This window comes from Histoplasma capsulatum (assembly GCF_000150115.1).
Source record: "Histoplasma capsulatum G186AR genomic scaffold supercont2.2, whole genome shotgun sequence".
NCBI classification, from domain to species: domain Eukaryota; kingdom Fungi; phylum Ascomycota; class Eurotiomycetes; order Onygenales; family Ajellomycetaceae; genus Histoplasma; species Histoplasma capsulatum.
The window spans coordinates 1,725,446-1,746,991 of record NW_025544802.1 but is presented as its reverse complement, the minus strand read 5'-3'; the positions used below and the strand labels follow the sequence as shown (position 1 = coordinate 1,746,991).

The window sequence follows — 21,546 nt, the reverse complement described above, 5'->3', positions numbered from 1 at the left end:
GGAAGAGGGAAAATGGTCCATTCGCATGTTAACGGACAAGGCAAACGCAACACAGCACGAAGACACCGCCCTCTGGGTAGCTATCCAAGCTTGGTAAACATGCAGGTGGAAGAGGATGTAAACCGCTGCTATTGCGTAAGCGCAGTAGCTTCGGGCCTGGGGAAAGCAGCTGAATATTTGAGGGGCTGGTGAGAAGACGGAGGTGCTCCGGGAAAAGATGAAGAGGCAACTGGAGGCTTCGCGACCGGCTAGTTCGAGATGCTCCCTTCGGTTGTGCTGCGGTCAGACAGAGTTCACAGGAAATCTTAAAGGTCGATACGTTGGAGTGATGGTTGAAGTTGAGGAATCGAGGGATGTGGAGGAGTGGCCGGTGTAAGTTACGGTACAGGGGCCATACAGAAGGCCTTGGTCTGGAGTTTATCCGGTTCTTGGCTGGACCCGGGAGTGTTTACAATACGGTACGATAATTTGTCATCTGTGTTCCCGCAGGCTAGTTAGAGCTAAGATGGAACGAGATACGGTCTGTCCCACGAAGAAATTTGAATTGAATGATCCTCGTGGCATTGAAGTGAATGAATTTGCATTTACGGAAAAGGAGAAGGGCGCTGAAAGCAGTCCAAGGCATATCTCTACTCCATATATAGTGTCCTCCATATTGAGGCTGGGGTTCCAAATATATAGCCTTGAAAATACAAATCACCACGTGACATGGCTGGATATAGATGCGATCCAAGAAAGCGATGGTCATAGTTCCTCCTTGTAAGTCTCGTCGCTGCCCGTCTCCTCATACTCATTACCCCTCTCTTCTTTCCTGCCGTCTTGGTTGTTGCTATCTCTGCCATAATCTCCCACTGTCTCCTCATCTTCATCTTCGTCAACCTCAGTAACGAGAATACCACGAAGTGTGGATCTCCCATTCGATTCAACAATTTCCAATTTCCAATCTTTCCCACCCGCAATGTTCTCTAGATGCTTCTTCACCTCCTCAATCTTACCCGCGTCAAGGTTGAATTTCTCCAACTCTTCCTTCGACATTTTATGTATTTCCCCAGCCAGGCGCCTGGCGACAACCTCAATTCTCTCCTCTCCAGCCGATGCTACCTTACCTTTCTCAATCCGCTTCCCGCTCCCTCCAACAAGCTTCATCGCACCAACTTCGATACCCCCAATGACCGCGAAATCCTCCCCGTCAGTCTTACCCAGATTCAAGATATCTTGTGCTTTCTTATGGAGAGCCTTTGTCTCCTCGAATTCCGGAACAGCATCCGGTTCAATAATCTCCCGGCATACGATGGGGTTTGGATCATCCTCCCTTGGAGGTTGGAACGCAACATCGTTACACAATCGTGGGGTATAAATGATCATCAGGTAGGTGCATGTCGACACCTCCTTGATCCACCCAATGCGATCCGTCGATTGCGGGTGGCAGTGAAACTGGACTTCAATCTTTCGATTCTTGCCTGTTATGTCGCATAAGGTTCCGTCCTCCAGACGTTGCACAAGGTAACGGGAGTCACCATTGGCCTGTAGCTCTGCCACCTCCGTTGTAGAGGATGTTCGATCACCGCCAGACGACGACTGGCTATTTCTACTGCCCTTTCCATTCTTATTGCCCTGCTTCTCACCACGAAATCTTCCTAAGACATAAGATTGCGCGGCAGGGTCTTCAACAGGCGGGTAAGCCGGGACCCCATTCCCCGGCGCCAGAGCATGAAACTGCCTGATCTGGTCCATATAACAGAAGGAATAAGACCACCATCCCGCAACGTAGTACATACATCTCCCTTTCATATCACTAAGTAATTCCAATCCGCGATCAGCAGCTCGCGCAAGTTCTTTCTCTTGCTCAGCCGGGGTTGTAGCCGCATCTTCTATTTCATTTTTCGCTGCCACTTTGGGCACAGAGCAAAGGTATCGGGCACCTTCGAGAATCATTTCTTCATATCTCTCCACCCCGTCATCGGGAGGAGTGTGCTCCTCTTTTTCAGCTTCTTCTTTCTCATCTTGCAATGGAGCCTGTTGCCGCGATCTCTCTAGGTGCACTATGGAATCGAGGGGAGGTGACGACGGAGGTGATAACAAGGAGGTCGCAGAACTTTGTTTTGAGGATGATCGTTGGTGTGCTAATGCCTCGTGCACATCTGAAGCGAGGATATATTCGGGAGGGAAATGAACTTCAAACTAGATTAAGAACGCGGTTCATGTAAGTTAGCCAGTATATCCATTTTCGTTTCTTCTTGAATAATAGCATAAATATAATTCTCACCTGCGGGAACGCCAATACGTCATCATGAACATTGAAAGTCTTCATGCGTCCCAAGCTTAAGGTGGCATATGCCAGTAAACTTGAGAGTGAAAATATGGAATGGCGCAACATGGTCGCGTTTCTCTTCTTTCTTTCTTCCCCACTTTCCGACTGCGCGAGGATTTTTGCTCAGAATCTAGTTCCTAAGACAGCGAACACGTTGGTTCTAATCCGAAAAATCGCTGAGATAATCAGTACTATCTCGAAACGACAGCCAGTCACTAGAGTAGCAGTATATCAGGGTCATCCCTTGAGTTCACGACCTACGGGTAGTCATAACGCCCCCTAGGAAAGTTGCTAGCTTGGTATGTTGGCTGTTGTTTACAGTGGCCCATGAACATGGTATAGCCGACTGGTTTCCCTGGCGGGGTCAATCCACTGCTGAGCACAGTCGAATATGTCTGGCCTGGGCCGAAACTCTTAGTGATAGATTTGTGGGCAGGTTGGAGTGTCAAACGCAGATAGTCGAGAGTAGTGGCCCAAAGTTAGATAGAAGCTTTCGTGTCATCTCTGAAACGACGCCGAAAGTCTTGGCATTCTGCACTTGGATGTATTTATTCGAACATTGTTCCATATTATTTCTCACATGAGGGGAAAAAGGTAATATTTTAAATAAATTTATTCGGAGATTTAATTCAAACTCAATAAAATATTGATGGAGGTATCGCTAAATATACAAATTCCAGCACAAACAACAAGCTTTTGTGCTCATACAGAGGTGATCAATAAAAATCAATACTAACACGCCTACCCCATTCTTTTCCCAATTTCACTCCGCCATCCCTTCGCCCTTTCAAAACCATTGGAATTGGTCTGATAATCCATCATGGCCTGCTGCACCTGCTCATTGCTATTCAGCACAAACGGACCATACTGCACAACTTTCTGATCGAGGGGCTGGCCAGCAACAAGCATAAACCGCGAGTCCTCTTTCGAATCCTCTGCATTCGAAGCCTGCACAAAATCACCAGCCTGGTCGAATACAATGTTATAGAAGGGGCCCACAGCTTTAGCAGGTGAAGGGTTTGCTAGGGAAGATGTCGGAGTGAGGTTCGATTCGCCACCTGCGCCAAAGCTCGTAGTGCCGCTCAGCGTGTATGCAAATGAATTCCACCCTTGCGGGAGCATTTGCGAAATCTTCCCTCCCGGGCGTATCGTGATGTCGAATATCCAGACGGGGGTGTAGGCCAAGTCACGCACGGAATCGACACCGTGCGATTGCCCAGATATCACCTTAACGGAAACCTTGCCCTCATCGACATTCGCCACCGGAATCTCTGTCGCACGCAGATCACGGTATCGAGGTTCACACATCTTCAACTTCTCGGGTAAATCAACCCACAGCTGCATGCCAACGTTCGGACTGCCGTCCGGATTCTCATGGGGCATTTCCGCGTGCATTATACCCCTGCCGGCAGTCATGAACTGGAGATCGCCGGGACCGATTGTGCCCTTGTGTCCGGCAAAGTCTTCATGATCTACGCCTCCGGACAGAAGGTAGGTGATAGTCTCCTGCCCTCGATGTGGATGGTCTGGGAATCCGGCGCCGCTGCCGATTGTAAAGTGGTCGAGTAGCAGGAATGGGCTGAAGTTCCGCAGTTTATGGGTACCGATTGATCTGCGGACGCGGGCACCTGCACCCTCTGCTTGCTCAGTGGCGATGAAAGCTTGGCGGATAGTGCGAGGTATGGACATGTCTGTTAGCGGGGGTAGGACGAGAGGAGGTGTAAACGATATGTTCTCTGGAGTGGTTTTCGACGTGGAAGTAGTGTTCCGTTTCAAAAAGGGGAGGAAATGAAAATTAACTTGAATGGAAACTAGACTTTTGATATCGTCGAAGGAGTAAAATAGGACAACTGCTGTGAGGCAAGTTAGAATGGAGAAGAGGAGCTTCATGGGCCCGCCCTGGTGGGTTATATAGCTTTTTGACACAAAGTTTCTGCGATCTTCTAAAATGTTGCCAGAAGAGTCTTTCCGACCGCAGTTTCCCAGAGAATGTACCGTAATATACTTTGTTGCTTCTTCCTAAGCCAATTGTTGGAGAATGGTACATGCAAGTATTCCGCACAATGCTGACCTTTTTCCTTTTGTCAGCAGCTTCCAACCCATGTCGTCATAGGCTTGGCAGCGGAACTTTCGTCAAGTTCTAGGTTCATTGTGTCCTCCTCAGTGTGATATTATCTTGGCTACTGCGGACCAGCACACCGCACATACATGCCTCAGCTGCCACTAACACAACAACTTCGACAGCCAACATGAAATCGTCATTTATCTGTTCTTGATATACTATGTGCTTGAATGGTTCTCTTCCTGCTTAAGGTTCCTAGATCTTATAAAAACAAAAAATAAGAGGTAGAACAGTTTCATGAAGGAAACCGAGCTGCGAGGAATCAACGAAAATGATACAGAACTAGAAAAGGCAAAAAGCAGAAGGAAATCAGGAAAAAGCCGTTCCGCTTATGATCGTACATGTTTTTATTAAACCTTAAAAATAAACAAGAAATTTCACCGCATACAACATCCGCCATTGAACCTTCAGCCATATCAGGCGCTCGACAAACTTGCACGACATAACGCAAAAGTGCGAAGAAGAAAGGAAAGGAAATTTGAGATGCACCCTCCATATTTGCAATAGGTGGTTAAGCTTGGGTAGCAGATAGCAGCTGGGATCCCACCAATAAAACCCAAGGCCCAGATATTATATATGCTTCTAGCGAGCCACCTTGCGTGGCTGGAAAATACAGACACAAGTATTTTTCCACCTTTTTATTTCGCAAAGTGCAAATCGTACGACAACCACCGCCTCGCCAGCACGCCTGCAACATCTAACCCAGGCCGTCCATATGTAAGTGGCGCAAAGAAATAGAACCCATACATCGTCGCGCTCAAAATCACGCCGACAGCTGCCCACAGAGCCAGCAGACTCTGCCGACCCAACCGTCCCTTGGGGATCCGGTACTTTCGATCCGTGGCGGCAGTTTCAGCCGCTGTCAGATCGCCGTTGTTGTCATTCGGGACTATTGGATCGATGTTAAAGACGAATTCGATTACGGCGCCAGCGACGAGGGTGGAGGCGATGTGGGCTGGTAAGTAATGGTGGAGGAAACGCTGGCGGCCCATGAGGAAGAAAGGCAGGAAGTGGGCGGCCCAACAGAGGAAGAAGAAACCAGTGCTCCTGTAGAGGCGCGCGCGGGTGCCGGGGCCCCAGACTGAAATCAAATTTTTTAAAAAAAAATTGTGGTTAGCAAACTAATTCACACAACCAAAAAGAGAAAATTGTGGTAGTGGTTGGTTGGATGTGAGGTGGTGTCTAATATATATCTTACTTTCTTCCAGGGCGTCAATCCCTCTACGCATGGAGAGCTGATCGGCACCGACAATGCCGGCAAAAACGGCGAGAAGACCGCTTGAAAGCCACCAGCCGATCGGGTTTCCGAGGAAATAGATCTGCTCTCGCTCGGAATTCTTAGTCCAGAAACTTACTCCACGAAGGAGGAAGGGCCATTCGAATGGTTCACTGGCGTACGGATGGCTGCTGGTTAGGGCATTGTTGTGAACGAACATTGCCCGTTGTAGTTCTAAGTACTTGACAAGGAAAGGAAGTTGTTTGATCGGGCGGGGCTCTTTTTTCAGCCGCTCACTGTCCGGGTCTAGAGACGGGATATCCTCCGCAAACCAGATGTTACTGGACTGTTGCGCATTTTTATTCCCGTTGATTTCAGCTTGCTTAAATCCCCACTCAGGTAAGGGCTTGGTATGGGTCCACATGGCAACCTTAGTGGGCACATGGATAAGCTTGAAATGACTAGACATGGTATTGAACTCTTGCTCTGATCCTCCTTTCTCGATCTTGATCTCAAAGAGGGTATCGTTGTGGCGCTCGCCATTTGCCAGCTCATGGGAAACGGTGGTGAACTCCTGGTTTGTGGGATAATACGGGGAGGCCACGTCGTGCGTTAGCAGAATAGTATCTGTCCCCACATGGTGAAGTTGGATAATGTCACCATTTTTAACAACGTGCCCAAGGCGATCGTTATCGTCGAATGGAGTGACCGGAAGTATCTCCCAGTGGTTGTTGGTGTCGTTGTAAGGGTAGCCAGTAACTTGCTGGCCCTGGCTGGAGACACGACCGTCGTCATAACGTAACGGGTAGCGATCTGGATGGCTGTGTAGATATGTCTTGGTATCCTTGTGTCGTATAGTTATATGATCGTAATAATGGATCCCAAACGAATTCACGTTCATCGGATTATCACTGAGAGTCTGCTGAAATTCTGGGGACATAAAGGCGTCGCCTGGACCTGACTTGTTGAGAATAGCAAAGTGAACCTGGAACCAGAACAGATAAAAGAAAAATGGCACGACGATCAAGGCGAGAGCTCGAGCAGCGAAATGCTTGGCGAATTGAGTTAGGGGAATAACGCCTCCAGGGCGATTCACATCAAGAAGATCCCACAAATCGATGGCAACGGCGGCACCAACAGTGACAAACGTAAACGTGCCCACGTATTTAGTTGAAATAACACAACTCAGCGAGACACCAGTCAAAAGCAGCCATTTCCACCACTTGCGGCTAAATGGCTCGTGTCTGAATTTGTAAAACCGAACGTAACAGAGGATGCTCAGTGCCATGGTGAGCACCAGGGTTGCGTCGAGAAGGATCAGTCTATCTTCAGCAACGTGCGCATTGTCGAACAGGGCAAGTCCCGCAGAGAGGATACAGGCTGGGAGGGAGTAGCCAGACTCCCACATAATTAGGAAGATGACAGGGATCGTCAAGGCGCCTTGGATCGCGGGCATGGCCCGGAGGGCAACATACGGGACTCTGTTTTCGATGTATGAATCTCCAATATTCTCGAAAAGAAAGTGGCCGTCGAATCCCACAAGCCAACCCATAAGAGCAAGGAGAAGCTTGCCAAACGGGGGGTGAACATCGAAGAAATAGGTGCGTCGAAGGTAATGCGAAGCAAACTTATTTAGTTTCAAAACAAGATATATCAGCTATTTGGTCTCATTTCTACCCAATTGAGCTTACAGCGGCATTTTTCTGCGTTGTCTGCCACACATGGAAGTGTAATTGAAAACACCAACTGACCTTCCCGAAATGGACCTCATCAAACACAACTTCGTCAGGGTAGCTTATACTGGCAAAACGTGTTGCGAACGCTAACAGCGTCAAGATCACCAAAGCGGCCTTATAATCCCACTGTCCGGCGGGTTTTGCAACAGCCTTCTTATGTGGGCTCAATTTGAGTGAGGGGGAAATTGTTTGTGGCTCTTTAGCGGCGACATTTTTTTTCCCCCCTCGCTGTCGGAGGTTTGGGGGTGGAGAGGACATGGCTTATCCACAGAAGAAGGGTGTCAAAGGATAAGTATGCTGGAATCACAAGAAGACACGTTAGCATCAAAGATTCCTGGCATATATAGAAAGGAGAGCAAGGCAAGACAGAGGGGGACGTGCCAGCCTACAGGATAAAAGGAATTAATTAATTGGCATGGTAAATGAGCGTCGAGAAGACATGAAAAGCAAAAGAATGCTGGTTTGGGTGGAAGAGCTGCTTGGATGAAAAAGGAGGATTGGCTCAAGTTTGACTTCATGAAGGTAGCCAAAGGTTGTATAACTAGCATGGTTGGTTTGGGTTCTAACTCAAAGGAGCCTGGTTTGGAGGTGCAGCCGAGTCTGGAGCCTACAATAATGACAAAAGAAGTTGTCCATTAACTATCAAAGCTATGGTTTAGTTACAGCATAGAATATTGAGTATATTTGCGACGTATAATTGCTATTGATGGGTATTGATTTGAGTTTCTATCTCGCTAAACATATAGTTATACATGCTGCTAAGTTACAGTCAGCTCCAAAACACGCACAATCAAGACAAAATATCCAACTAGTGACGTATTTACATTTGAACTCCGCAGATGGTATATGATATGATATGAATGCGTACAGAACGCTATCCGCAATGAAAGACGCGCAAGATACGAAAACTTCCTAAAATGAACGCCCCGTTCACTCATCATAGTTATCCACATCTGTCAAAGCGAGGCAGTCCAATTCCCTCCTAACGATCGATTCAAACTCCGCTCTGGACAGCCCGGTCGCCCTCGCCAACCTAAAGAGACTCTTTATGTTCGAGGAGATGTGTTGCTTCACTCCCATCTCAGAAAGAGACTGGCTTTCCGCCGTCTTTTCTAGTTTGCTGACTGTTTCCGAGCCGCCAGAGGAAGATGCTGAAGAAGGCCTCGGGTGGCTCAAAAGAACGCGGGACCTCGCGAGAGAGTCATAGTCCTCTTTGCCGTCATCGTACAGTGCGGCACCAGTTGGGGCTTCTGACAGCACCACCTCTGACTGCTGTTGGAGGATAGAAGCAATGGTATCACCGTTCAATGTCGACTGTCCTAGCTCACTTCGGTCAACGGCCGGGTCATCGTTATCTAACGCCGGTTGCACTCTGTTGTATCTGGCGAAGTAAGAATCCGAGGAAGTTGGGTATGGACCTGGACCAAGGCCATTGTATTGAGACTGGATTGGTGCGGGAGATCGTTTTAACGGTGTCTTGCCTGGGGTATTGTCATATTGCGCCCAGTAACCGTCATCATCATCCTCATCTTCCTTTTCATTCTCCGGTTCCACCACATGACCTTGGGAAATTTTCGAGGCCACCTTATGAGATTCATTATCCTCTGCTTCTTGTAATGCGTCCCGTAGAAGTTTCACTTGCCGATATTCATCAGCTTCTCCAATAGATCCCGACCAGCTGCCTGCTTCCTCCTGCAGAGCATCTCCTGGCAATACCTCTGCAACCCTCCAACCTGGTCCGCTGCCTTCTAGATCTACAGGGCACCAGACATACAGCGCCGAAAGATTAAAGTCGGGGATGGGAAGGTGCGATCGAAGAGTTTCCGTGTCTAACCGCTTATACGTAATCGGGACGTCATCGGGTATCTCAATTTCCCCAGAAACGGGATGTGGCTCAAACGTAGCACCCTCAACGATGTTCTGCAACCGTTCCGCTTTCCCAGCATCCCAACATAATAATCGTAGCCATGAATCCGACGGCGACTGTGAAACAGAGCTGAGGATCTGTACGCGCTGGCGAAGGATTGGAGAAATCAATGGCAGCAGCGCGGGAGGAGGCTTGGGAGAGCTAAACGCAGTAGCAATGCAGGCGAGGAGAGGAGGAATGAGGGTTCGAGGATCAGGGGGTGGAATGTATTCAACCATTATTTCCGGACTTCGTGTTTTTTTGGTTGAGGAAGATTCCGAGGAGGACAACAACCAACTAAACAATATACGCGGATTCAAGGCTTTCACCAAATATGTTTTCAGTCAGTGGTTTCTCAAGAAACCAGCTAGGCCAAGAAGGGGGAGGGGTCACAAGGTGGCGTCGGTGGGAGGGGGAATTCGAAACCGAGAGGTCAAAGAGTAACAGAATTAATAAGGATTCAAGCACCTCGACGAAGAAGTAAGCAGAAGAATGCGAACACGGGCCGCATTCTATTCTTGGTCTTCACTTCTCCTTTTTATTAAGATATTGTCGGGGATCCCGCTTGGAGCCATGGAGGGGAGGCGAAGCACCGGGCGTGTTTTAGGCTCCATTTGCCCGAGAAGGACGTAGAACAGAGCGGGTCTAAGACGGCACTGGATGGCTAAATGCCTGCAGCCGCCTGGGAATGCGAGTAAGCGCGCGTGGCTGGAAGAGTTTTGGAAGCCGTTGGCAAAGCTGCAGTGTGCTCTTGGTGGGTTTCGCGATTAACCTCGGACCCTACCCAGAGTGTTGTTCATGTTCACGAGATGAGGTTCGGCTGACTAATGGCGGTGGCGGAATTCGCCCGCAGCGCGCTCAAATTGAAGCCATACAAGGTTGACAAAAAACCAATACCAACTGCAAATGCTTCCTGGAAGGTACTTCTGGAGCTCGAAACTTGACCCAGAGTCAATCGGCCTACAGCCGTATTCTCATCTATACTCTACGAGCCCCAGCCGATATGGACCAGAGACAATCTTCAGGCTATGCCATCAGCATAATTTGACCCATTATGCAGATCAGTTTCTCCCAGCTCAGCTGCTGGTATATTCCCCGGAAGGTTGATTTATGGCTCTATCAACGGTACATATCTTGGCTAACAATAACCGTGGACGCTCTCAGGAATGGCGACTCGGGATTGATTTTACGGACCTCGGCCTTTCCACTCGGAACCTTGGCCGGTTCGACCAGACACCTGCTAAAAAGTTACCTTCTATAATAACACAGCGATTCTCACACCCAACTCTTTAGCTACCCCCAAAACGCACCATTCGCTTTTTATTTGTGGATGGGTTTGCAGTCGCCCAGCTCCGGTGGGGCTACGTTGACAGAAAGGCCAGGGGAGGGGGGATGTGGGGGAGACAATATTGCCGCCGTCACGGCTGGCGGCGAAATGATAAACAGAGAGGGCACAGATGAATTGGAGCGAAAACTGCGCTTGAAGGTAGATATCCGCCTGTGCACTATTGCTGGAATCCTGTGCAGTTTGAATCTCCTAGATTCCGGCATCATTTCCTCAGCCTCCGTGACTAGCATGATGACCGATCTATCACTGGAGGGAAACAGATATTCCGCGGCGATCTTCATCTTCACCATCGCCAGTGTTATCTTTCAGCTTCCATCAACGGTTGCAGTGCGTTTAGTCGGGCCCCGGCGATGGTTCTCTCTGATCACTATCTGCTTCGGGGTGATTACCTTGTGCACAACTTTCGTAGAAAACTGGAGGCAAATGATTGTTGTCCGGTTTTTCTTAGGCATGTCCGTATCCGGAATGTACCCTGGACTGACATATTTGATCAGCACCTGGTATACGCGCGAAGAGCAACAGCTTCGTTTTGCTTTCCTCCAGGCTGGGGAGGTTTCACTCCTGGCTTCTGGGAACATTATGAATTATGGCTTGAATCTCCTTGGCGACAGATCTGGACTCGAGGGTTGGCGGTGGATGTTCTTGGTGAACGGACTGATTACAATCTTCTTTGGCATTATCACATATTGGTGGATGATCGATTTTCCAGAAAATGCACATCATAGCTTCCGTTTCTTTACCAAGACGGAATCAGATATAGCGACGAGGAGGATCCACAATGATAGGAAGGATGCAATTCCCGAGCCGTTTTCTATATCCAAGATCCTGGTCCATTTTCTCGACTTTAAATTGTACGGATTCAGCTGTCTCTTTTTTCTGTTGAACCTGGTCGCGACTTCGCTGTCGTACTTCCTGCCAATAATCCTTCAAGGAGGCATGGGCTTTGATACGGATAAGTCGATATTATTATCTGCACCTGTTAGTCGTTTCCCGACCTCACATAGTGCTATAGCAACATCAAGCTAACGACAATACCAGCCCTACTATTATGCCATAATTCCCGTCCTCCTCACCTCTCTACTTGGGGATAAACTACGCCTCCGCGGTCCCCTCATCGTCTTCAACTCCCTCAGCCTAATTGCAGGCTTCCTAATGCTTGGCCTGCCAGCCTCGCAGCAAGTCACGGTCCGCTATATCGGCATATTCCTCGCCACAGGTGCGTACGTTTCCAACTGGGCAGCCCTGAACGCTTACCAAGCGAACAATATTGTTGGGCAATGGAAGCGGGCTACCGTAGCGGCTTCTGTGACGGCTTGTAATGGCCTGGGAGGCATTGCGGGAAGCTTTATTGTGAAATCCAGTGAGGCGCCGACATATGAGACGGCGGTTTGGGTTTCTATTGGGTGAGTTTTCATTCGTTTATTCATTCATTATTTCATTTTAGAAAACTATGAAAGATATTGCGAGTTACCATTATATCCCATTGTGTTGGTACGACGGGTGCGGATTTATGGATAGGATAGGGGAAAATGTCTCCCTCGGTTTTTTCGGGGAGGGGGGATGGGAAGGGGGCGCGCCACTTTGAGCTAACTTGGACTAAATAACACACCTGCCGAAAACCACGGTTAGTTCGCACATTCTTATCCTTATGATAGTCATCATGTTCTCTGTGTACTTCCATGTCATGAACCGACAGCAAAGGGCAAGCGGGAAAATAATTGAGGGAATGGTACGTATGATCCGTTCCGCTATTTAAAAATCCATGCTAATGATGCTTTTCTTTTCGCAGGATGGGTTCCACTACACATATTGACATTTCATTGTCATTTTTCATTCGCCCCCGCCCCCTTCTTCTTATGGCTATATTATGAAGGTGCATCCATCTATTCAAAACTCGGAATTTGTGCCTAGACAGATGTTGCCATCATTTCCTTAACCTTATATATTCATTGTATATCCTCTTTTCATTTTTTCAAAAATATTTTCCATAGTGCATGTCTATGGTTCTATGCATTGACATATGTACTGAACGTGTATATATATATATTGAGCGCATGAGGTGTTACGGTGTGATGGTTTCCCAGATTTTGATCCAATTCTGCAGAAAAATAGAATTTAGAACTGGTCATCCTATATAAAGGAGCAAAGGAAGAGAAATTGTTTAGAAAATTATGGGTATCTATGGCGTATTTGTGACAGCTTTCTGAAGGATAATGCAAGGTGATCCTTTAAAATGAAAAAGGAGGGGGAGAAGGAACGCTGTAAGAGCATGACCTAAGAGGCAACATGTTGAAAATGTAACATAAAATCGGTCCAGAAAGAGAAAACAGAGGAAAAGTAGAGAAGATGAGGAAGCGCCAGAACAAACCAGACAGAGAACTGGACTGAACATATCATAAAGTCACTTAACAGAGATATCCACTAGCAATCCTCCCGTGTTTTCATCATTAATGTAAGTAGAAGACAAAAGAGAAAGAAAGAAAGAAAGGTAAGAAAAAACATAGGAAAGGGAACGGAGAGAAGGGGTATCGAAAAAGTACTTAATCCCTCCCCTGCTCTAACTTCGCCACAAGCTTCTTCATAGCCGACCACTCTTCAGCAGGCACCTCATCAGGGCCCCCACTCAAGTCCTTCCCAACCTCAAACACCGTTACCACGCCATCGAGCCCACCCGTCGCCAGACGTCGTCCATCTCTCTCCTCCCACGCAACCTTATTCAAACTCTGCTCAATAACCGCATTGCGCGCCTTTGTCGGCGTCGCACGCGCCGCGTATACCTCCGTGTCCGTGCACAGGTCCCACACCTCGACAGACCCAGCACCGTCGACAAGGGCAAATACGCCAGGTCGATGCGGGGACCAGCGCGCATCGTACACGACGTCTTCGCGGTTCAGATCCAGAACAGGCGAAACCACTTGTGCGGGTGTGGTGGCGGATGTGTGTGAAGTAGAGGTGACGGCGGGCGGTCGTACACGCCAGAGTTTCACGCTCCAGTCTAGGCTAGAGCTAAGCATCAGGTCGCCTAGGTCGATAGCACCACGGGCTGGGTGGAAGACAGTGGACATGACGGGGGCGGCGTGACCGCGATAAGAGAGTCGATGATCGGTACCTGCTTTGGCGCCCGCGCGGTCGTAGCGGTGGCATGGGTATATGGCGCCCTCTTCGGTGCCAACGAGGAAGAAGGTTGGGTCGGATTGGGGGAATGTCATAGTTGTGGGTGCGAGATCTTCTGTTTTGGATGGCGGTGGTGTAGTGAGCTCAAGGTATTCTTGAGGTTGAGAGAGCATGTCGACAGTCCAGCCGCAGACAACGCCGTCGGTAGAGGCGGTGATGATGTTATGAGCATTTTGAGTACCGACGATGGAGATGTTGTAAACCGGGTGGGTGTGACCGGAACCGGTTAGGGGGGTTTTCTGGACGGGGGCTCCACCCCCTGCACGCGATGATCTGGTATCCCATAATAGGACTTGGCCGGAGTAGGAGCCGCCTACGATCAGGTTTGGGTGGAATGGGGAGAATTTCGCCGTGAGAATGTCGGACATTGAGTGAAAGACGTATTCTGGTCTTGAATGGAGATGGAGATTCCACACTTGTACTATTCCATTGGGATCATGGGGTGCGGTGACGTTATTTGTGTAAGAGGCGAGTACCAATTCTGGGAACTATACAACGAAACGATTTTAGTCCATATGTCTCCTTCTACATATATATCATGTACAGGTCTCACCTTTGGAGAAAAGTTGATATCACTGATCATTCGCTTCTTGCTCCATCGTTCATCATAGAACTGAACAAGCTCCTCTATACCTCTTCGTTTCTTATCATTGCCATATTCATCATTCTCACCGCCACCGTTTGCACTAACACCACCTAACGCATAGTCTGTAAGGACGTCGTATTGCTCATCCAAGGCTCTTTCAATAACTCTGCTGGATTTCTCTACGAAGTCCAAGAAATCATTTGACGAGGTGACCGCATTGAGCTCGTCATTCGTAAGCGTCCGTAATGGGTATCTTATATCTGTCGATTGTTGTGTAGTTCCCCCACCTGCCATTTCCTTTGCAGACCGTATCTCCTCTTCAACCTCCTTTCGTAACCTCCCCCTAATCTCCTCATCACGTTCACGCTGCTGTCTCCGGCTCAGCCGTTTATTTGCACGTGAAGTTGTGGGAGAGCTATCATCTTCTGAGCCAGAATTGCCGTCAATGGACTGGCTTCTGGGTTCTGTCCATGAGTCTGTTTGGACACCTTTGCTGTAGGTGACGACCTCCGGTTTAGGTGGCGGGACCGCTGCAGCAGTGGGGGGTTCGGCAGCGGGAAAAGGAGTGGTTTGTGTTGCAATTGAGAGAGACACAGGTCTAGTTGGAGGCGTCACTGATTCGAGAATTTCCCCGCTCAGTTGACTGGCGCTGAGGACAGAATTGGGTCTACTCCCTCGACCCTTGGGAGATTCTACACCTTCTTTTAAGGCAGCAGATGAAGGCCGATCGACCAGCCGAGAGATTAAACTATCGAGCTCAGCTCTGCTATCTGCACGGCCGGGAGTCGGAGCTAGGATCTGCCAAATGTATTACGGGTCAGCACAGAGCAAATCCGAGGAGTTGGGAAGTTTAGGAGCTTGTTCACCTCCGATCCTCCTTCTCCGATGCTCTGCCTGGTTTGCGAAAATTCCCTTTGTCGCAATTCGCGTTGTCGCCTCAGCTCAGCAAGCTTGGCCTTCTTGGCCAGAATCTCATCCTTCCTTTGCTGCATTGTCATATATCCGTGCCCTGAGGCTGGTGCTGTACATGTAGTATTGACGAGGCTGATGGATGGTGTTTATATATTTATTTACTGTCAGTTCCTCCTTGTTTGATGTCGAGGGTTGGACAAGGAGCCGCGCTTCACTTAGTAAGCAGCCCTGGCCTTATAAACCTACCCAGCAAAATTCCCGAGCTTCCTCCAAGGCCGGGTCTCTCGCTATCAACAACGTTAACAGAAAACCATTGACAGCCCGCAAGCCCTCCCGTAACGTCAGAGTTGACGCTTATCACATCTGCAGTCCCTCCCTTCACATTTCTCCTTCTCTAGCTGGAACCCATACAGAACAATTGCCATGGCTACTTCGCAAGGTGTCAACGTATGTCCAGCTTTTTTATGAGGAAAATCTTCACTTTTCCCGTCCACTCTCGCCCTAATCTGCGAATCGAGATATGTTCGAACATCGTGCTGATCAAAAACGATTCCTTCTTAGGTACTACGTTACTCCGCCCTTGGCGCAGGCATTGTATACGGCCTCTTCCACCAATCGTCCCTCACTTCACAAGCCAAGCAAGCGCAGATAGATCGCGAATACAGCCGCAAGGAATCATTGATTGAGCAAGCGCGGGCAGAATACGCAAAGAAGAATGCGCCAGCAGAAGTTAAAACGACGAGTAGTGGAGGTACATTACATGATTTTCTTAAGTCCAAGTTCCGGATGGGATGGCTATATTGACTATTGATACATGCTTTTCCTCTTGTGTTTGTTATATACCTAGAGTTTTGTGAACTATAGCTAACGACTATCTACGATTAGTCATAACCGACCCGGAAGATAAAAGATTCGACCTTGAAGCGTTCATAAATATGAAATTTGCCGAAATGGCGAAATAACACACCAAAATAACTCGAACGCGGAGGTGGAGGACTTGTGAGGGAGGCATTGTCGACGAAATAACTCGATGAAGATCCATGTTCCGCAGCACTCAACAGCACAAAGGGAGCAGCTCAAACTCCTTAGAAAAACTTCCGAGTAAAAAGGACATGAGCGAGCGCCATATATATCCGAACAAGCTGTGTGTTTGGGGAATATCTATTTTGTATTACTTATAGCGTATAACTAAGCTCCGTTTCCTTTTGTTTGCAGAAAAAGCGATAAAAAGGTAGTCATCGGATTTTTTTTTTTTTTTTTACTCTGTTCTTATCTTGTACATGTACATATCCTAGATGGCGACTTAAATTCTATCCAGATTTTGAGCATCCACGGTTTTTGGTCTTCCTCGAACAGAAAACGCCGTGTATCCAAGAGTGGTTAATGGGGAATGAATATATGTAGCTACCATTAAGAGGGATGGAGGATATACTACCGACATTCTGACAGGTTCACTTCCGGCTGACGTCGATGGGCTCACTGATGACTATGTGATAGATCCTATTTTCTTCACTTGGCCTAGCAGAACAACTCAATCCTTTCACAAGCAAGAGAATTGCTCAATAGTCATCCTCGGTTTCCCGTTTCAAGTGTCCCAACTCTCGACTCTCGATTCGCGTTTCTCGTTGCAATCGTGTTGACTCCTTTCAGAGGCCAGTTATCCATCAACCGCCATGACTTCTTAATTGTGCTACCAACTCTCTGATTGCCGCACTTTCCGAACCAGTTACCCCAGGCACCGGCATTGCCACTTTCGGAGCGAATAGCTTCGATTCCGCGTTCCATTCCCAACCTTTCCCAGTGAGCAGGGCAACCAACTCTGAGCCTGTCCCATCTGCGTTATCACTCATTGTATCTTCCTCTACCGAGTTAAGACCCAAATAGAGAGCAGCAGCTGAAGGTCGGATTGATCCGTAGGCATGACTGATATTGTGAAACGTCTTATTTTGGAAGAAGACTGTATGCAACAGTTAATTGTCGAAATGAAACGGGAGATGGTTTGCTTTCTTACACTTACGTTGGTATTGTTGAGCTAGTTGCTTGATGCTCTGTGGCCATTGTGTTGTTCTGATGACACGGTAGATCTTCTCGTAGTTATTGTTCCAAACGGCTCGAAGGAGGGATAAGGTGCTTTGTATTGTAAGATCTTCTTTCGCAAGACTCGCGGGGAGTCTGCGACTTAGCATATGTGCTTCATTACTGTAGAAGAACAATTAGCCTAGAGCAAAATAGAAGTAGGTGCTGAAACGGACATTTGGTCCTCAAGCAAAAGGGCAAAGAAGTATGACGAGTAATATATGCTCAGGAACTCAGTGTCGCTAGCCATATGGGCATCTCCAACTGCTAAACTGACGTCTCCTTCGAGCTCCATAAGCTTCTGTAGAAGAACTGCTGATGACGGGGCAGTTGCGAGCAGATGTGCGACATCTGCCAGGGACACCATATTCGGGTAAGAAAATATAGATTTACTTGCTATTTAAGCACTCAAAATTCACATCAGCAAAGCCAAGAGAGAAAGCAAGCAGTGGCTGGGTACTGAGCAATTAACCAATGAGGAGAATAGAAGACATGGAAGTTTCATGACAGGAATTGTAGAATAGTACCTTCAACATGTTTACATGGTGGGGAAAGCTCAAACTTAGGTTCAAGCCTCAGGCGGCAACGCGATGCCAAGCCCGGAGAGACCACCTTGCGGCGCGAAGCTCCATCCGACTGCTTGACAACTACATACAACTCAGACCACCCATTGCTCCAGCCATCTTGTTGTGTTTCTTTGCAGTTTAGGCCAGCATGGCCAACGCTGCAATTGAGCCAGTCCTGAGGGGCGCTAACTCAGGCAACACTCGAGGTTTGCTCCGTGTTACCATTCTAGGACTCATCGCTGCTGCCGCTGTTGCCAGTCGACTATTTAGTGTAATAAGTAAGATAACAATACCCTCGCCCTCTTTTTGTATATTCATGTTATATGTGGAATTGGAAGTGGTATGCACTGAAACTAACCGATTGTGTTTAATTCAGGATTTGAGAGTATAATACATGAGTGTACGTTGCGTGGCTGCCTTCTCGCTCCCTCTCCAACTTCGAATTTTATCTCTCCGACTGAAATATTCCATCCAACCTATTCCATCAGAACACATACTGACACAACATCCACACTACAGTTGACCCTTGGTTCAATTTCAGAGCAACCAAATACCTTGTGAAGCATGGCTTTTACAGCTTCTGGGACTGGTTCGATGACCGTAAGGCAGCCTTTCCTTAAAAAGCTATATCCGAGAGTTATCAGTGCGTTTGGCAATATCACATAAGAGCAAAATCTAAAATAATATATTCTTGCGGTTAGGGACATGGCACCCCCTTGGGCGTGTTACTGGCGGTACTTTGTACCCGGGCTTGATGGTAACGAGTGGTGTCATATACCATATTTTCCGATTCCTTTCCATTCCAGTCGATATCCGGAACATCTGCGTGCTGCTTGCTCCCGGCTTCTCTGGCTTGACTGCCATAGCTATGTATCTCCTTACCCGCGAAATGTCTCCTTCACCGTCGGCTGGTCTTCTTGCTGCTGCCTTCATGGGAATTGTGCCTGGTTACATCTCTCGCTCCGTCGCTGGTAGTTACGACAATGAAGCTATTGCGATATTCCTTCTCGTCTTTACGTTTTATCTTTGGATTAAGGCAGTGAAAAATGGATCAATTATGTGGGGTGTTCTGACAGCCTTGTTCTACGGTTACATGGTATCTGCCTGGGGCGGATATGTCTTCATCACCAATTTGATTCCGCTTCACGTATTCGTTCTCATCTGTATGGGCCGATACAGTTCCCGCCTTTATATCAGCTACACTACATGGTATGCGCTAGGGACCTTGGCCAGCATGCAAATCCCCTTTGTGGGGTTCCTGCCTATTCGAAACAGTGATCACATGTCGGCGTTAGGTAGGTTTTCCTAGTTTTATATTTCTTTTTTGCGGCAAATCCCCAGGATAGAAGCTGATCCCTAGTAGGGATTTTTGGTCTCATACAGGTGGTGGCATTTGTCGAGTTCATTCGCACCCAGGTACCAGGGAAACAATTCCAGACTCTACTTACGACCATCGTATGGCTCATATTCGGCGTCTCTTTCTTCGGCCTTGTTCTTCTCACCGTTTCCGGTGTCATTGCTCCCTGGAGTGGCCGGTTCTATTCTCTATGGGATACCGGTTACGCTAAAGTCCATATACCGATTATTGCTTCCGTTTCAGAGCATCAGCCAACCGCTTGGCCTTCATTCTTCTTCGACCTTAACATGTTAATATGGCTCTTCCCAGCAGGTGTATATATGTGCTTCAGCAAACTAAGGGATGAACACGTGTTCATTGTTATCTATGCAGTTCTCGCGAGCTACTTCGCCGGGGTCATGGTTCGACTGATGCTTACTCTCACACCCGTTGTCTGCGTGGCCGCTGCAATAGCTTTGTCGAGTATCCTCGATACCTACCTCCTTAGCTCTCCAGTGGAGCAGGATGACAGCGAGAATTTACCGAAGGGAGGTCTTCGATCTACGCGGACACAGGTTGTAGGGATTTATTCCAAACTTTCAAAGGGGTTAATTTCTACCTCCATCGTTATCTACCTCCTCATGTTTGTGGTTCATTGTACCTGGGTGACATCAAACGCATACTCGTCCCCTTCTGTTGTTCTGGCAAGTAGAACGCCCGATGGGAATCAGCTCATCATTGACGACTTCCGTGAAGCCTACTACTGGTTACGCCAAAACACTCCAGAAAATGCTAAGATCATGTCGTGGTGGGATTATGGCTATCAAATTGGCGGAATGGCTAATCGCCCTACCCTCGTCGATAACAATACGTGGAATAACACCCATATTGCAACAGTCGGCAAAGCAATGAGCTCGCGTGAGGAAGTCAGCTACCCCATCCTCCGACAACACGATGTTGATTACGTGTTAATTGTCTTTGGTGGATTGGTGGGATACTCTGGAGATGATATCAACAAATTCCTATGGATGATTCGAATTGCCGAAGGCATTTGGCCAGACGAGGTCAAGGAACGAAATTTCTTCACCCCCAAAGGTGAATATCGTGTCGATGGAGAGGCTAGCCCAGCCATGCGAAACAGTCTGATGTATGTTTCTCTTGTCTTTCTGGCGTTCTCCCTTTCCTCTTTTTTCCCCCTCCACCTTTTGGCAATTTCATCCCACTAATAATTAATTTTATCCAGGTATAAAATGTCGTATTCCAACTACAACGCGCTCTTCCCGGGTGGTGAAGCGGTTGATCGTGTGCGTGGTGCGCGTCTCCCGGCTCAAGACCCACAGTTGACTACACTTGACGAAGCTTTCACCAGCGAAAACTGGATCATCAGAATCTTCAAGGTCAAGGACCTTGATAACGTCGGGCGAGACCATAATAATGCCTCCGCGTTCGATAGGGGCCGCAAGAAGAAGAAAGCACCGAAGAAGCGGGGGCGGAGGGTATTGAGAACCGAATAACTATTTCTCATTCTTGGTTGTCCCTCTTGCTCTTTCCTGGCTTTTTCTTCTTTTTCCTTTTTCCCACTTTTGATTCAGATTCTCTTCGAATTTGTCAATTTAGTTTACTTTTGTAAAATGTATGCTAGGTTTCCTTATGCAATCTTTTCTTTCTACTTGTTCTTTATGGTTGCGAGTTTATAACCTGTAGAATAAATGGGATAAGGGTTTCGCTTTCTCCTGTTCTTTCGGCCCAACTTTCTTCTTCTCCCCAGCGCTTCACAAGGGGTTTTCTTGGCCAACGAAACGGGTGCCTGCCTGCAAATAATGGTATGGATTTTGTTTTGCGTGTTCTCCACTTCCTAAGAGGAGCCACGACAGGACACTTTTTCAAGCTTCGCGAGTTTTGTTCAATCTTATTAAATCTTATTTATTTCGAAGGGACGCGGTTTTGCGGACACTACTAGTTTTCGCTGTTTCGTTGGAGCATCCTGCCTGCCATCCCCTCTGATTTTATTCTCTGATCAGCCAAGAGAGCCCAAGAGAATCAATAAGCCATAATGTGCCTTGCCAATCGACCGCCAACGATGCTGGTGCATGTGCATGGAGAGGAACTGATTGGGTCGAGAACTGATGGCAACGCCAATATCACCGCCCGAGCTAAGTTTTGAATACGAGGGTTCTAACTGAAAAAGAGTACGAGAGGATGCCTTGGTCAAGTGAGGGGCAGTATCATTGCAATCCTGCAACGGAGATGGGAATAT

At 47.9% G+C, this 21,546-nt stretch overlaps 9 protein-coding genes across 9 annotated transcripts; 3 read left to right on the top strand and 6 right to left on the bottom strand.

Moving 5' to 3' along the window:
- Window positions 1–603: 603 nt before the first annotated feature.
- On the bottom strand, window positions 604–2,747 carry HCBG_01809 (uncharacterized protein; the record flags this gene model as incomplete). The annotated part of the gene is made up of 2 exons (XM_045428858.1): window positions 604–2,181; window positions 2,267–2,747. The coding sequence occupies 2 exons, from the start codon at window positions 2,375–2,377 to the stop codon at window positions 745–747; spliced, it is 1,548 nt and encodes a 515-aa protein (XP_045290644.1).
- Window positions 2,748–2,934: 187 nt separating this feature from the next.
- On the bottom strand, window positions 2,935–4,165 carry HCBG_01808 (pirin; the record flags this gene model as incomplete). Its single annotated transcript, XM_045428857.1, has 1 exon — window positions 2,935–4,165. One exon carries the CDS (start codon window positions 3,998–4,000, stop codon window positions 3,053–3,055), a length of 948 nt encoding a protein of 315 aa, XP_045290643.1.
- A 487-nt stretch (window positions 4,166–4,652) lies between these two features.
- Window positions 4,653–7,796, bottom strand: HCBG_01807 (mannosyltransferase; the record flags this gene model as incomplete). The annotated part of the gene is made up of 4 exons (XM_045428856.1): window positions 4,653–5,514; window positions 5,632–7,276; window positions 7,401–7,682; window positions 7,775–7,796. The coding sequence occupies 3 exons, from the start codon at window positions 7,641–7,643 to the stop codon at window positions 5,072–5,074; spliced, it is 2,331 nt and encodes a 776-aa protein (XP_045290642.1).
- Window positions 7,797–8,211: 415 nt separating this feature from the next.
- On the bottom strand, window positions 8,212–9,530 carry HCBG_01806 (uncharacterized protein; the record flags this gene model as incomplete). The annotated part of the gene is made up of 1 exon (XM_045428855.1): window positions 8,212–9,530. One exon carries the CDS (start codon window positions 9,528–9,530, stop codon window positions 8,316–8,318), a length of 1,215 nt encoding a protein of 404 aa, XP_045290641.1.
- Window positions 9,531–10,401: 871 nt separating this feature from the next.
- On the top strand, window positions 10,402–12,046 carry HCBG_01805 (uncharacterized protein; the record flags this gene model as incomplete). Its single annotated transcript, XM_045428854.1, has 3 exons — window positions 10,402–10,538; window positions 10,585–11,617; window positions 11,678–12,046. The coding sequence occupies 3 exons, from the start codon at window positions 10,402–10,404 to the stop codon at window positions 12,044–12,046; spliced, it is 1,539 nt and encodes a 512-aa protein (XP_045290640.1).
- Window positions 12,047–13,000: 954 nt separating this feature from the next.
- Window positions 13,001–15,437, bottom strand: HCBG_01804 (cytoplasmic dynein intermediate chain; the record flags this gene model as incomplete). Its single annotated transcript, XM_045428853.1, has 3 exons — window positions 13,001–14,301; window positions 14,367–15,197; window positions 15,266–15,437. The coding sequence occupies 3 exons, from the start codon at window positions 15,389–15,391 to the stop codon at window positions 13,180–13,182; spliced, it is 2,079 nt and encodes a 692-aa protein (XP_045290639.1).
- A 155-nt stretch (window positions 15,438–15,592) lies between these two features.
- Window positions 15,593–16,628, top strand: HCBG_01803 (uncharacterized protein; the record flags this gene model as incomplete). The annotated part of the gene is made up of 3 exons (XM_045428852.1): window positions 15,593–15,758; window positions 15,873–16,062; window positions 16,197–16,628. 3 exons carry the CDS (start codon window positions 15,735–15,737, stop codon window positions 16,271–16,273), a joined length of 291 nt encoding a protein of 96 aa, XP_045290638.1.
- Window positions 16,629–16,975: 347 nt separating this feature from the next.
- HCBG_01802 (uncharacterized protein) lies at window positions 16,976–17,754 on the bottom strand (the record flags this gene model as incomplete). Its single annotated transcript, XM_045428851.1, has 3 exons — window positions 16,976–17,268; window positions 17,329–17,510; window positions 17,564–17,754. 3 exons carry the CDS (start codon window positions 17,752–17,754, stop codon window positions 16,976–16,978), a joined length of 666 nt encoding a protein of 221 aa, XP_045290637.1.
- A 347-nt stretch (window positions 17,755–18,101) lies between these two features.
- Window positions 18,102–20,803, top strand: HCBG_01801 (oligosaccharyl transferase stt3 subunit; the record flags this gene model as incomplete). The annotated part of the gene is made up of 6 exons (XM_045428850.1): window positions 18,102–18,231; window positions 18,330–18,353; window positions 18,473–18,553; window positions 18,655–19,248; window positions 19,317–20,436; window positions 20,533–20,803. The coding sequence occupies 6 exons, from the start codon at window positions 18,102–18,104 to the stop codon at window positions 20,801–20,803; spliced, it is 2,220 nt and encodes a 739-aa protein (XP_045290636.1).
- Window positions 20,804–21,546: the final 743 nt, after the last annotated feature.